Genomic DNA, 13,137 nt, shown 5'->3' on the forward strand with positions numbered 1-13,137 from the left:
TACCAACCACATAAAAATATGACAACCACTGAACAACAAGTTCCTGACCCAGGACAGGTGCAAACAAATGAATCCAGTTTAAACGTTTTAACATATGTCAACCTTCACCCTAACCTGAAACAATAGTGTATAGATGTTCCGGACCATATGAGTATTTGGACCATACGCGTATGGTCATGACCGTATGCATATACTCATATGGTCGGACCATATGAGTATAATACTCGTTTGGTTATTAACGGACCGGACCATATGAGTATTTGGACCATATAGGAATATGTATTTTTTCAAATTACATTATAAACGTTTCAATAATACAAAAACTTTATCTAAAAAAACAGTGATGGTTTAAAACATGACAAAAATTTTTTTTAATTTTATAATCCAAAAAACTACATAAAAAAAGTATTGATGCCATAGTTAGTTTTCATCGCTAGTTACATTCGTGCATATAGGTTTGGATGACATTCACTTCCACACGGTATCATAGCTTTTTTGCATTTGAAAGAAATTTGTGCACGATCTTTTTCATTTACACATTTTGTTTGCGAGTGAAAAACAAGCCTTTTTTGCAGCTGCGTTCAGTGATACCAAGGTCTTTGGCAATTCTGATGTCTACGGTGTTTTTAAAAAGCTCTAGATCTCAAATATCGTAAAATAACTGCAATATACCATCTTCACAACACAACTTAAATAAACTAATAGTATGCTACTTTCCAGTGACTTCTTATGTAACAGTTCATTAAGAATTTTTTGGAATTTAATTTTTTAGTCGACATATTGCCAATTACTCGTAAGACTAATCGGTAATGACCATCGTTATAAAATGTGTTTACTTTAAATTTGACAATTAAGTAAAATTAACTATGTGAAACTTCTTATTTTTATTTAGCTTATCTTTTTATTATAATATAATGATAGAATTACCTATATGATAGCGTATTTTGAATGAACGGTCATACCATATGAAGAGTTTAGAAGTATTAAAAGTAAACTGTAACAGAGTGTTAATTACCCCAACCATATGAGTATATACCCATATGGTCATGACCATACGCGTATGGTCTAAATACTCATATGGTCCGGAACATAGACACAACATATAAAGACACTATAAAATATTTAATGTAAAGATTACACAAGTCAAGTTTTCCCTATTCGGAAATTCAGGATATTTCAGGTAGGTTCAAATGTACAGATTACACAAGTCAACTAGAATGTACAGATGTACTGTCCAATAATTACATTAGATGTATGTTTTATTATAATACGTTATTTTGATTGGCTAATTGCACATCACATGTTATTCCATAAGCAATTGCATTAGACAATAACATTTATCATTCATGATGACACGAGGTCCCACAATTAAGTGCACAGATGAATTAAATAGAACTTCATAAAAATCGTGTTTTTATAATCCTAGCAAAAAAATGTAATTATAAGTATTGAATGCTTCTTTTTGTAACTTTATAGGGTTGTAAAAGCGTTTACCATGCGTACATTTTTAGAATGAAGCACTTCCGCGCTTCATACAAAATGTACTTCGGTCAACGCTTTTACACCCCAATAAATTTACAAAAAGAAGCATTCAATTCTTAAATAAAATAATGTTATAACAATTTATGTTTGCATTATATATTCATTATCCTGAAAGAAACACAAATATCTTGAGACATTAAGTGTCTGATTTGTATTATTGCAGAAACCTACATTGACCTTTCTAACGTGTCTACTGAGACTTTACGATGGACAATATCAGTGTTTGCTCCACCATATGTCAAGGTAAGACATCTCAATGAAGTAATTAGGATTATTTTTAGTAATTAGCAAGTGATTTATAGATTTGTACTCATACGCTTATCATTTTTGTTTCTGGGGCCTACTCAAAAACTTCATATCCAATTAGTAGAACCTTTTTGGCAATAGATTGTTAGTGCAGAAAATTGGTTTACCGATGCTTAATCAAATACTTTATGTGGGACAACATATAAGCGGACAATTTTTATTCATTTCCAAGTCAATGCTTCAATAGTAGAGTAAGTTATAATATAAAACCTCGTACCTGCAATCTTTTCAAAATGTCCATGGGGGTTTTACGTGCAAGAGGGCTCTTATAGTCCTAAAACAAAACTTCAAGGGGCATTCAAATGTATTTTGATATAGTTTTTTCACTTCTTCATACTTTTAAAACCCTACAGCTATTGTAAAATTTACTGTTTTGTTTAACACTTTGCCACGCATTTATTTTTTGATGTTTTTTACTTACCAGGCAACAGTAACGTAACGTTACAGTCGTTTTCCCGCAGAGCATAAATACGCGACGTTGTTCACTTGGAAATGCACTAGCACGTATTTAAATGTGTGTGTATGGGCCGAAATTGACAATTAAAGCTTTGCTTAAATATTGATTTGTTAATTTGAAACTGTACCTTTTCATATTATAATGATGCTGTCCACCCATCAAAGGATTTAATCGTGTATTTTTGTTTAATCAAATATTAATTGCACCAAAGTTGATGTGAATATTGTTTCATTGACAAATTAATATTGCGTATCCCCTAACTGATTTATGCCGTAGAAGTATGTATGGAAGTCCTGCTTTCTTTCTTGTGAATACATTCCTCCACTGTCTGGAGCACCTTTTGCTTATAATATAATCAACAAACGGAAATGGCGATTAATGCATGGAATCAGACAACTTATAAATTTAAAGGAATTCTACAAATTTTGGAAAAAAAAAGAATTCTCACTTAAAAAATGCTGTTATTTCATCTAAAATCGATTTTTTTTTCAAAAAATATTGTGAAGTAACTACATGATCAATTTTTATGAAACAAACACCACAATATGTAGAAATGTTTAAATTTTTATTGTTTATTTGGAATCGGCCATATGATATAATTCAGGCTTATTTTTTGTTTTTGATAGTTGAACACAAAGAAAAATATTTCTTGAAAATTTTGCTATGCATTTTAATCAAAATTAAATCGTAAATATTTTTGATTGTGTTTACCTCATCAAAAAAGAAAAGGATGCGTACTGAATACTTAATACTAAATTCCTGAAAACTGCGTACCATGCCGTTCCGTTTGCGTATACCAATTACACCTTAAACTACCCTGAATAAGGATGGGGACGGGTAATATCCTCATCTAAAGTATTACACAGGGTCCCCAAAGAAGAACCTGTTATAACTTAACTATGAGAAATATATGAAAAACAATCTGAAAAAGAAGGATGTAATTATGATAATGATGATATATATGATGTAATAATGATAAAATGACGACGACGACAATGGATGATGATGATGACGATGATGATGATGATGAGTTGATGATGATGATGTGGTTACCTCAATCAATGACTCATTGGAAGCCACAACATTAACTGGTTTCTTGTCCATCCAAACAATGCCCACCATATTGTCTGTTTGTCTTCCTACAAACTGGCCAGTTTGCATCCTCGGGGCGTTCTTTAAATCTTGTGGAAAGCCTTTTCTGTTCTGTCGAATGGTTCCACATCCATATATTCCATTGCTTAACAGATCTTGCAATAATGGTATTGAGGTAAAGTAACTGTCAAAATACAAATGATGGTTTTTATGATGTAGATCTTCAGCCAATTTCTCCACAACACGATGTCCTAAACCCTTTGTACTATCAACAGCCGTCTCCTTTCCCATATAAATATCAAACTTGTGACAATATCCAGATTTACTATCGCACCTCATCCACACTTTGAATCCCCATTTGGTGGGTTTTGATGGTATATACTGTTTGGCTACCGATCTTCCTTTATAAGCCACCATAGCTTCATCAATGGCTTGGTTTTTATTTGGGTTGTATCGTGCTGCGAAGTTTTGGAGAGATGAATCAATAAGAGGGCGTATCTTGTGGAGCTTATCGTGCCCAGGTTGGTCTACAGGGACATCAGTTTCTATATCATTACAATGGATATATTGGTTGAGCTTTTCATACCGTTTTACTGACATGACTTCTTTAAACCCCTGATTCCCTAAATATTTATTATTGGACCAGTAAAAGGAATAATCAGGAAGCTGGTTTATTCCCATTAATATCTGCATCCCTGAAAAAATATACGTGAAATACTAATTCCAGTTTCAACATAAATTACCAAATAAAGTACATGTTGCGTATTTTAAATAATACAGCATTTACTTTTCTTTTCAGAATTTTTCAGATCTTTATTTACCGTGACAACAATGTACAACAATGTACAGTTAAAACAAAATGCACACTATATGACCTTTCCTATTTTAGGAATTTTGTTTTGGTATTGACAGGTGCCCGTCATGTGACACACATATTTTTGACGTCATTTTACATCCTTGACATTTTTGTTTTGTTTTTCTAAGGTGTACATGTTGACGTTTTGTTTTAGTGTAATTGCATTAAAAACCGCATGTAAATGATTTTTATATTTCGCTAGTTTATTTTCTTTGGAATGTATATGTTCTTCTTTAATTATGGTAAGTCTATTCAACTTTGCAAAGGTTTATGATGGCAAATTGAAGTGAATTTGGAATTTTTGCCTGTGTTTTTATGTACATAGTATGTGCAAATATTTAACCAGATATATATCTGGCAAACAGGATTTTCTGGTAAATTTTAACTCTGAAAGGTGTGGAATATAGTTTTAATTATTTTGAATAATATTAACTTATGAAAAAAGCACCTATAAAAGCCAAATCTCATCCCGGGTGGTATCACTCCAGAGTGGATCGGGGCCATTTTGAGCTGCATATTGATTTGTTTGGCTCACAATTTTCTCAAGCATATTATCGTCGAAGAAAAGCTTGAAATACTCAAGCTCACTGGCATTAGGGTTCAGATTGTGTGATGGACCAGTGATCTGAATAAAGGGGTCTATGTCAAGTTCTTCGTATGTTTCTCTCCAAACAAGTTCTGCATTTTCGGGAGCTGCATCGTCCTCGTCATTGGCCTCTTCATCTGATACCATGGGTGTATTGTCAGGGGAACCATGATCGACTTCAGCATTATAATTCTCCAGCCATTCATCCCCACTTGATAATTCATTGTCGTCACTGCCCTCATCAGAGTATAATCTGTTTTGCTCAGACATGTCAGCGTCAGTGAAAAACGGCGGACATTTTGTTTCCGAAATATCTGCTACAGCTGTCGTCTGCTCCAAAATTATCGTACACTGAACGTTATTCGATCATAAAATTTATTAAAAACAAAGGGGAAGTTTTCAGCAACTCGTTTCTTTTTACAATTTCATCATTTTCGCCTTTAAATTAAAGTAATACCGATTTTACTGTGATGTGTAGAAATGTGTAATTGCGGGGCAAAGGGGTATGTGTAAAAATGTGTAATCGCGTGGGAAAGGGGTATGTGTAAAATGTGTAATTGCGTGGCAATGTATTAAAATTGGGGGGAAAATGGCCTTTCAAAATTTCCATTTGGGAGGTTTCATGGGGGAAATCCCCCGCAAATAGTGAAATTTATATTTGGTCACTTGATAGTTCATTATTTTTAATTGTGAGTGAGTTGGTCAAGTTTACAGATCAGTACACTCCTTTAAAACAGACTTGAGCTATAGTAATGGCGATGCATTGAGGCATGACCACAGCTTCCTCTCAAGAACATCAACCCAAAAAATGTACATTTTGATTTTTTCATTGGCAGGGTGCAGATAATTCTAAGGATGTATTCAGAGCTACGTACAAAGTGTTTGCATTCTCTGAAAAGTTTGGACATTTAGATGGCAAACATACCATACAAGTAAGTATCCTTCCATGGCAGATTTATTTTAAATCACAATTTGTTTGAATGTTGAAAATATGTCTATATAAAATGTGGAGATATGCTATGATTACCAATGAGACAACTTTCATAGTTCAAATAAAGTGAAGATACCATAAGCAATAAAGGCCACCGTAGTGCCCTTTATTATGAGATAAAAACTCATTTGTTTTTGATTTAGATACTTTTCCTAATAGGTTTTTGATTTTATTTTCAATGTGTCATTTACTTGATTTATAAACTTGATTAATTTGACTTATTTTGTGATTTAGATATGTGTACAGTTTATGCCGAGATCTAAAGGAACATTTTCACAGTTCTGGGAGGTCCAGTCTAGAGGATCAACATCTAACAGTGTTAGAATAGAGCTTAAAGGGGAGGTAAGTTAACTTACTGTATTGTATTAAAATCATGAATAAAAGAATACAAAAATAGATAAACTACTATCAATTTTATACCATGTAAGTTTTGATTATAAAACTACTTCATTCAATCATTGACAAGACTTGTCTTCACCTGACACCATTGTATGAATTAGATAAAACCTGACCAAACTAACCCTCATCATGGCAATGATGAATTTGATCTGACTAAAGAGATTTAAATTGTTGACCTGAAAGTTCAGTAGATAGGTTTCGGCAGGGTTCTATTTAAATAGGTTTCTCTGTAAAACATAACAGAGTAAGACTTTTTTATACTTGTATAAGCAACATAACTAATGACACACATACCCGTAGCCAGGGGGGTTCTGGGGTTTCAGACGAATCCCCCCCCCCCCCCCCCCCTTGAAATCAAAAAAGCACTAAAAGTCAACGTTCTCTTCAAATTGTGACTGTTAAAGTCAAGTTCATAAGTCCAAATAACCCCCTTGGAAATTCCTGGCTACAGGATCTGCTTACATTTCCAAAACTCCTTATATCACCCCAGTATTTGGTGGAGTTCAAGTTGCTTACTCTAGTTTTCTATGTTGTGTTTTGCATACTGTTTTTGTCTTTCGATAGATTTCATTTTTGTCAAGGCATTATCAGTTTGTTTTTTTTGTTTGACTTTTGAGTTTGAATATTATTTTGGTGTTTGTCACCACTCTTTTAATCATGTTTTTATTATTCTAGAGTATTGAGGAGGAAAAGAAACCAAAAGAACAAGATACAAGGAAGAGGTAAAATTTTAAAGTTATAAATGCAAAAAATAAGTATAGTTATTTGTGTAAAGAAATTTCCTAAATCAGAATGTTAAAATAATTTAATGTTACAGTAATAAGCAATTGTGCTTAGATTTTCAATGCAGAGTTTCAACCTTGAGCTGTCATTATAGAAATAAGAAGATGTGGTATGATTGCCAATGAGACAACTATTTCAAAGCATAACTTAAGATTGCTCTTTTATTTAAGAAACTAATCTTGATGATAAATAAGTTTTACTTCAGTGAGGTTAAAACATTGGCAAATATTACAAATTGATGACTCATTGTATTTTAGAAATGAAGCCTCATTGTTTACCCTGGAGAATGAAGAAGAGACTCAGAAGTTTTCACCATGTGATATAGGACATGTACAAATGTTAAAAGTCCAGTTAAAGAACAGATCTTCTGCTCCACAAACTGTGAGTCATCGTATAAATCAATTTGCCATAATTATTTGCGAGTAGTTATGTTCATTTACAGAGATACAACATTAGAAAATTATTTGCATCTCTGCAGATGCTTTTGTAAAAATTAAAGGCGATGTGGGTGAAACCTCAATGAGACAGTAAACCAACAACCAAAGTTAGTTATTTAGGTATTAACACACATGGCTTTCAACAATGGACAAACCTCCAAATTGAAAATTGATAGAAAAACAGATATCAAGTCAGGTTACATGATCAAAGTAGAGAAGAAGAAAAAACATTTTTGGGTCAATGGAACAAATTTCTGGACCCACTCATTGAAAATCAGTCCATGTAAACTACTCTTCAGTTGAATTTAAATATTTGACAAATAATTATTGGACCATTGTAACAAAATCAAGCTCAAAATACTGTACATGAATCTAGTAATAATGTAAAATTAAGAAGATTTGGTATGATTGCCACTGAGACAACTGTCCACTTGGGGGTCAATCTTTTTGTTTTGATAACAGAAAAGTTGTACGATCTGATCTATTGATAAGGTTCATATTTATTTTTATCAATCAAGTTTGTTTCTCATAGAACTATTACAGTTTTGTTTTGGCGTAAATTGTTTAGACTAAATTTTATAACCTTATGGTAAACACACATTAATGTTGATTGTTATCTTTTAAGGTTGAGGTTATTACCCCACAGCTTCCATTTGTAGTGAAGCATTCTAGTTTTACATTAAAGTAAGTATGATATAAAAACTAAAAGATGTGGTATGATTGTCAATGAGACAAATATCCACCAGAAACCAAATGATGTGGATGTAAGCATCTGTACAGCCTTCAACAATGAACAAAACCTATACCATGTAGTTATTTATGAAAGGTCCCATCATAAAAAGTATGTTTTAAGTGTCACATTGCAAGTGAAAAAACTTTGTTATTTTGTATGTTCATGAAATAATGTGATGCCATGTATTCTGTAAAACTTAAGATGGCATTCATTCATTGTAATGCATGAATTTCATATGACTGATTATAGTTGCTTTATAGCTCTTAGTGTGAAATAGTTCATGCAAACAATGAATTTGCTTATTTAGGAGACTATGATGTTATTTAATTTCCTCATTAATACTTGAAGTTGCTGTTCATACATACTATTGCACAGCCAAATAGTCACCCATGTTAGCTGTTACCTGATAATGTCCTGTTATTTCAAATTTCTGTTTATACAAATCTACTTTATTTTTCAGACCTAAAAGCTTTATAAGATTCCCAATAGAATTCCGCCCCAGTCAGCACGGTGGATTTGATGGACTTGTTATATTTAAAGCTAACATTGGAAGTACTGTCAGCTGTAAAGTGCACGGAACATGTAAAAAGATTTAAATTGAAAGGGAGACAACTTTGAATGTTTGGTTTCTGTAACAAATAGGCTAAGAATAAATATATATCTGTTTGAGGCCTGGATTATGCCTCCCCAAACCCATTCTATTGTTGTATTGAATTGGGTGCTATTGAAGTCAAGGTTGTTACTTATACAGGTCTACAAAATTGTTTTCATTAGTAAAATGAATTTACCTGCTTACGTTTAATGAATTAAACCTTTAACAGATTTATATATCTTTTCTTGGCCTTACAAAAACATCCTTCGTACAAACATTTTTGAAGAAGTGCAAGTTGTATCTTAGTATCATAAACATTCTTGTGCAAGAAAATTGACAATATACGTGTTTAAATTATAGGCTAGAAACAGTATATCTGTTATTTAACAGGTGCAATTGTAATGCTTTTAAACAAGACGTTACAAAGACCATCATTTTTAAGTGGTATTTTGTAATGAATTACTTTAGATAATTAAAAAAATGAATATGTGATATAGGAAATAAGCTGTGATATGAAATATGGTGCTAAATACAGTGGCCTTATTTCACATAAGTTTTCAATTGTCTCATGTTTAACTTATTTTCTCATGTGGTTGTCAATTGTTTTGTTCATTAGAACTCACAAATTTTTAATTTATGTCTTTCATGTATGATATTTAATATATTATTTCTTTAATGCATTTGTCACTTGTTTCAGACTTCTAATAGTCCAGTCATTTGATTTGTCATGTTTGTAATTTAGTTTTTTGAAGTAGCGCAACTGAATATATTCATTTATATAAACATAATAGTTAATCAGTTATAATACTTGTTTTAAATATGTCAATGATATTAACAGATGTGTAGAAATTGAGGTCTGGACTTATATAATGGTATGTGAAGAACTTATTATTTTGGATCAGATGTCCTGAAAAGACATTTTGAAAATATGCATCAAATAAATTTTACTTCATATCTTTGGGGAAAATATGGAAGAGGGAGAACCTTAAAATAATCTTTTGACCAGAAGAGGAAACAGAGAATATTTTTTATCCCCTATAAGAATCAGTTCACCTGAATGTTTGCTCATTTAAAATTCATTATCATAATACATTTCAGAAATCAGGAATATTCAAAGGTATCGTAAAAAATAATCAAATTATCCTGCACTATTTTCTAGTATGGACAATTAAAATGGCTTATATACCAATTTGTGTTCATTGTTTGTTACCTCATGTTAAATCTATAGGCATCTATAGGATGAACAGTATGAATCTAGATTTTTAAATAATTTGAATTTTTCGCACAAATTTTATTTTTGCACATAATAATGCAATTATGGTAATACTGTATAGAATTTTAACATGTTACTCCAGAATATCTGTTTATTTTTCATCATTGATGTAAATTAAAGTTATAACCAGTCAATTTATTATTTGAAGGTATTTTCAAACATGTTTTAAAAAGGGTCTAAGAATTTTGATGCCAGTTTATGGCTATCCAAAAATTACAGATTTCAAATGAATTTGACTCAGAAATCTTTCTCATTAATACCATTATGTATATAATACGCTGTGAAGTGTAAATTTTCATATTAAAGATACTAGAATATCCATTTGTGAAAATTCAATTATTAATTAAGATCAAGGAAATGAACATTTGAAAATATGACCTCACTGATAGTAGGGATTATTGAAGGGGTAAATGATCCTGAAAATGGGGTCTGAAGAGAGAGTCATGGATAAAACAACCTGGACATCATGGATAAAACAACCTGGACAACCTGGATAAGAGGGGAGTAAAATTATAGATACTCTGGAAAAGTTTCCCTAACTGTTTTTCATCTGGAGGATTGCATTGAAAGTAGGGGGAAAGAAGTTGGAGTTGAAGAAAGGGAAATTCTTAATCAAGGACCCCTGTCTACCCTCTTTGATTTTATTGCCCTTAGAAATGGAAAAAATTCAAACACCTTTGAAATAAACCACTTTACAGTATCATCATCATCCTTATCACATGGTTTGCCACTGTTATCATTTACTAATTATATATTGAAAAATCTTCTTTGTTGCATCAAGTTAAATGCAGATAATACTTTTAACCATAACATCCTGCAGAAGGTTTGAGAAATACTAGATATCTACTGTCTGTCTGTCTGTTACACTTTTCTTTTGCTGTTTTTATTTTGGAAAATACAAATCAGTTGTATGATATTTGTTGCCATATATCATCTGTACTGTGTGATGTTTATCAAGTTCTTGTTTATGAAATTTACCAATTCAAGATATCTCCCATATTTCAAATCAATTACTTACAACTCAGATTTCTGATATTCATAAAATAAATACTTCTTGCATCTGGTTTAAAGTTTGAAGCTAGTCTTCTTCCGATTACCATAGATCTTAGGGTTTATAATAGGTTTTTTTTGTGTAATAAAATATTGTCTGCGTTCAATATAAGAGAAAATGGCTACCTGTACATTTTGTTTTCACAGATCTTTCTGAACAAAATTAACTTACCGTTTGTCTTTCTTTGAATTTGTAAAGTTCATTTGCCCCTTTTATTTATTAAATATGCATAATCTAAGGTACCTTAACAGGGTTCTCCCTATGAGGTTAAACTGATTTTTTTTATATTTTCTTTTTTTATGTTCTTTGTATTTGTAGAAACCACCTTATTTTCAAAGCTTGAAAAACAATCCCACAACTGTTGAACTGGTGTGCAATGCTATGAATCAAATGTCAGAATTTACACAGATATTACCATCCTACCATATGTTTTTTCCAAGACATTTGATCAATAATGGTATGGCAACCTGTTATTCTTGACAAATGTACATAAACATTTAATATTTCTTTTTTTCAGTAGATTTTCATAAGTGTATATTTGCAGATAGCCTTAATTCTCCATATCATTTTATAAATATATAATTGACAATAATTGATATATTAAAGCATAAAGATGGTTGACAAAGTGACTTGAAATATTCTGTATAATCTAATCATTAATTGACACTGAATTATATATATTTTTTCACATTCAGTTACTTTAATATTTACAGTGGTTTATATATGCTAGACTTTTCACTACTATTATCAAATATGACAGCTATGAAATAAAATTATTGAATGTTAAAATTTCATTTTGTCTTGCCTGCCATTAAATTTTCTTAATTGAAGACATAATGTAGGTATGGTAGTCCAAAGTCGGTCAGAGGTATTGCATAGATCAGTGTCGCATACACATTAACAGGTCATTCTTTAGTCACCTCATTTTTGAGCTAGCCATTGGCTCTTGGTTATCTATGAGGATAAATAGATTGGACAGAAATCTGAATTGAAGGCATATAATGTAACCATAGACTTATAATTGAATTGCAAACAGTATAAAAATATCAATTTGTTTATCTATAACCAGTTTTTTCTCCTACTTCTTATATAACTATCATTCATTACAAATGCATACATATTTTTATGTGAATTTAGATTTATAAAGTCTTATGCAATCAATAAAATTGAGAATTGTCAAAGAGACACTAACCCAACCAATGATCAGATAAAAGCCAATTGCCATCAATGGGTCTTCAAAGCAGTTAAAAAATCACATACCTGGAAGTGAGTCCAACTGGCCCCTAGATAAAAATGTGTACTAGTTCAATGAAAATAGACGTCATACTAAACTCCAAAAAATGTTAATGAACTAAAATTAAAAAAAAAAACAGCCCAGAAGCTCCTGACTTGGGGTTAAACATGATTTCTAGATTCCAACCCGCCCCTATACATTTAGCCAATGTAGAAAAAGAAATGCATAGCAATAAGCACAGTAAAACTCAGTTAAAAAGAAGTTTGAATCTGATGTAAGAATAGGTAAAAAAAAGATTAAAAACCAATTCTTCAGAGAATAACTGAAGGTCTTTCCACCTTGATAATAAGAAAGAAATTAAAATTTATTTTTTTAGAAATTTGTTAGAAAATGTCACCCCGTGTTAATGTAATGTGGTAAATCAAACTGATATGAGAAAAATAAGATTTATAGGTTTATGCAGAAGACTTAATTGTTATATAATGAACCAGAAAGAATTTTTAGCAAAGGTCAAAATCTAGAATGTCAAATTGACCTTGACCTCAATTTTAAGGTCAAAGGTCAGTGATCTCAAATCAAAAGACCCCAGGTCAATCACTTGTATGGTTGTGGAGGAATAATGATTTCAAATACATAAGGGGAGAAAACTCCTATAAGGGTTAACCAAAACTCTTAGACTTAAATAGGTTGAAGTTCCACCTTATTGTAAACAGTTAGATAACTCCTATAAGAATTAATGTTTGATCACATAGGGTGAGTTTAGAAACCCCATTACTGTACAACATCATTGGCCAAAAATCCATTC

General features: G+C 31.6%; 1 protein-coding gene across 4 annotated transcripts in view; it reads left to right on the forward strand.

Annotated features, from left to right (window-relative positions):
• LOC134708349 (uncharacterized) overlaps positions 1 to 8,847 on the forward strand; it is a 52,186-nt gene extending 43,339 nt beyond the window's left edge. For all 4 annotated transcript variants that reach the window (XM_063568814.1, XM_063568813.1, XM_063568815.1 and 1 more), the window contains 7 exons: positions 1,706 to 1,785; positions 5,676 to 5,771; positions 6,065 to 6,172; positions 6,905 to 6,951; positions 7,270 to 7,393; positions 8,075 to 8,133; positions 8,643 to 8,847. In XM_063568814.1, the coding sequence (XP_063424884.1) occupies positions 1,706 to 1,785; positions 5,676 to 5,771; positions 6,065 to 6,172; positions 6,905 to 6,951; positions 7,270 to 7,393; positions 8,075 to 8,133; positions 8,643 to 8,778 (650 nt within the window). In that variant the 3' untranslated portion in view covers positions 8,779 to 8,847. The remainder of the gene's footprint in view (positions 1 to 1,705; positions 1,786 to 5,675; positions 5,772 to 6,064; positions 6,173 to 6,904; positions 6,952 to 7,269; positions 7,394 to 8,074; positions 8,134 to 8,642) is intronic.
• The last annotated feature ends 4,290 nt before the right edge of the window (positions 8,848 to 13,137 follow it).

This window comes from Mytilus trossulus, chromosome 2 (assembly GCF_036588685.1).
Source record: "Mytilus trossulus isolate FHL-02 chromosome 2, PNRI_Mtr1.1.1.hap1, whole genome shotgun sequence".
Classification (NCBI taxonomy): domain Eukaryota; kingdom Metazoa; phylum Mollusca; class Bivalvia; order Mytilida; family Mytilidae; genus Mytilus; species Mytilus trossulus.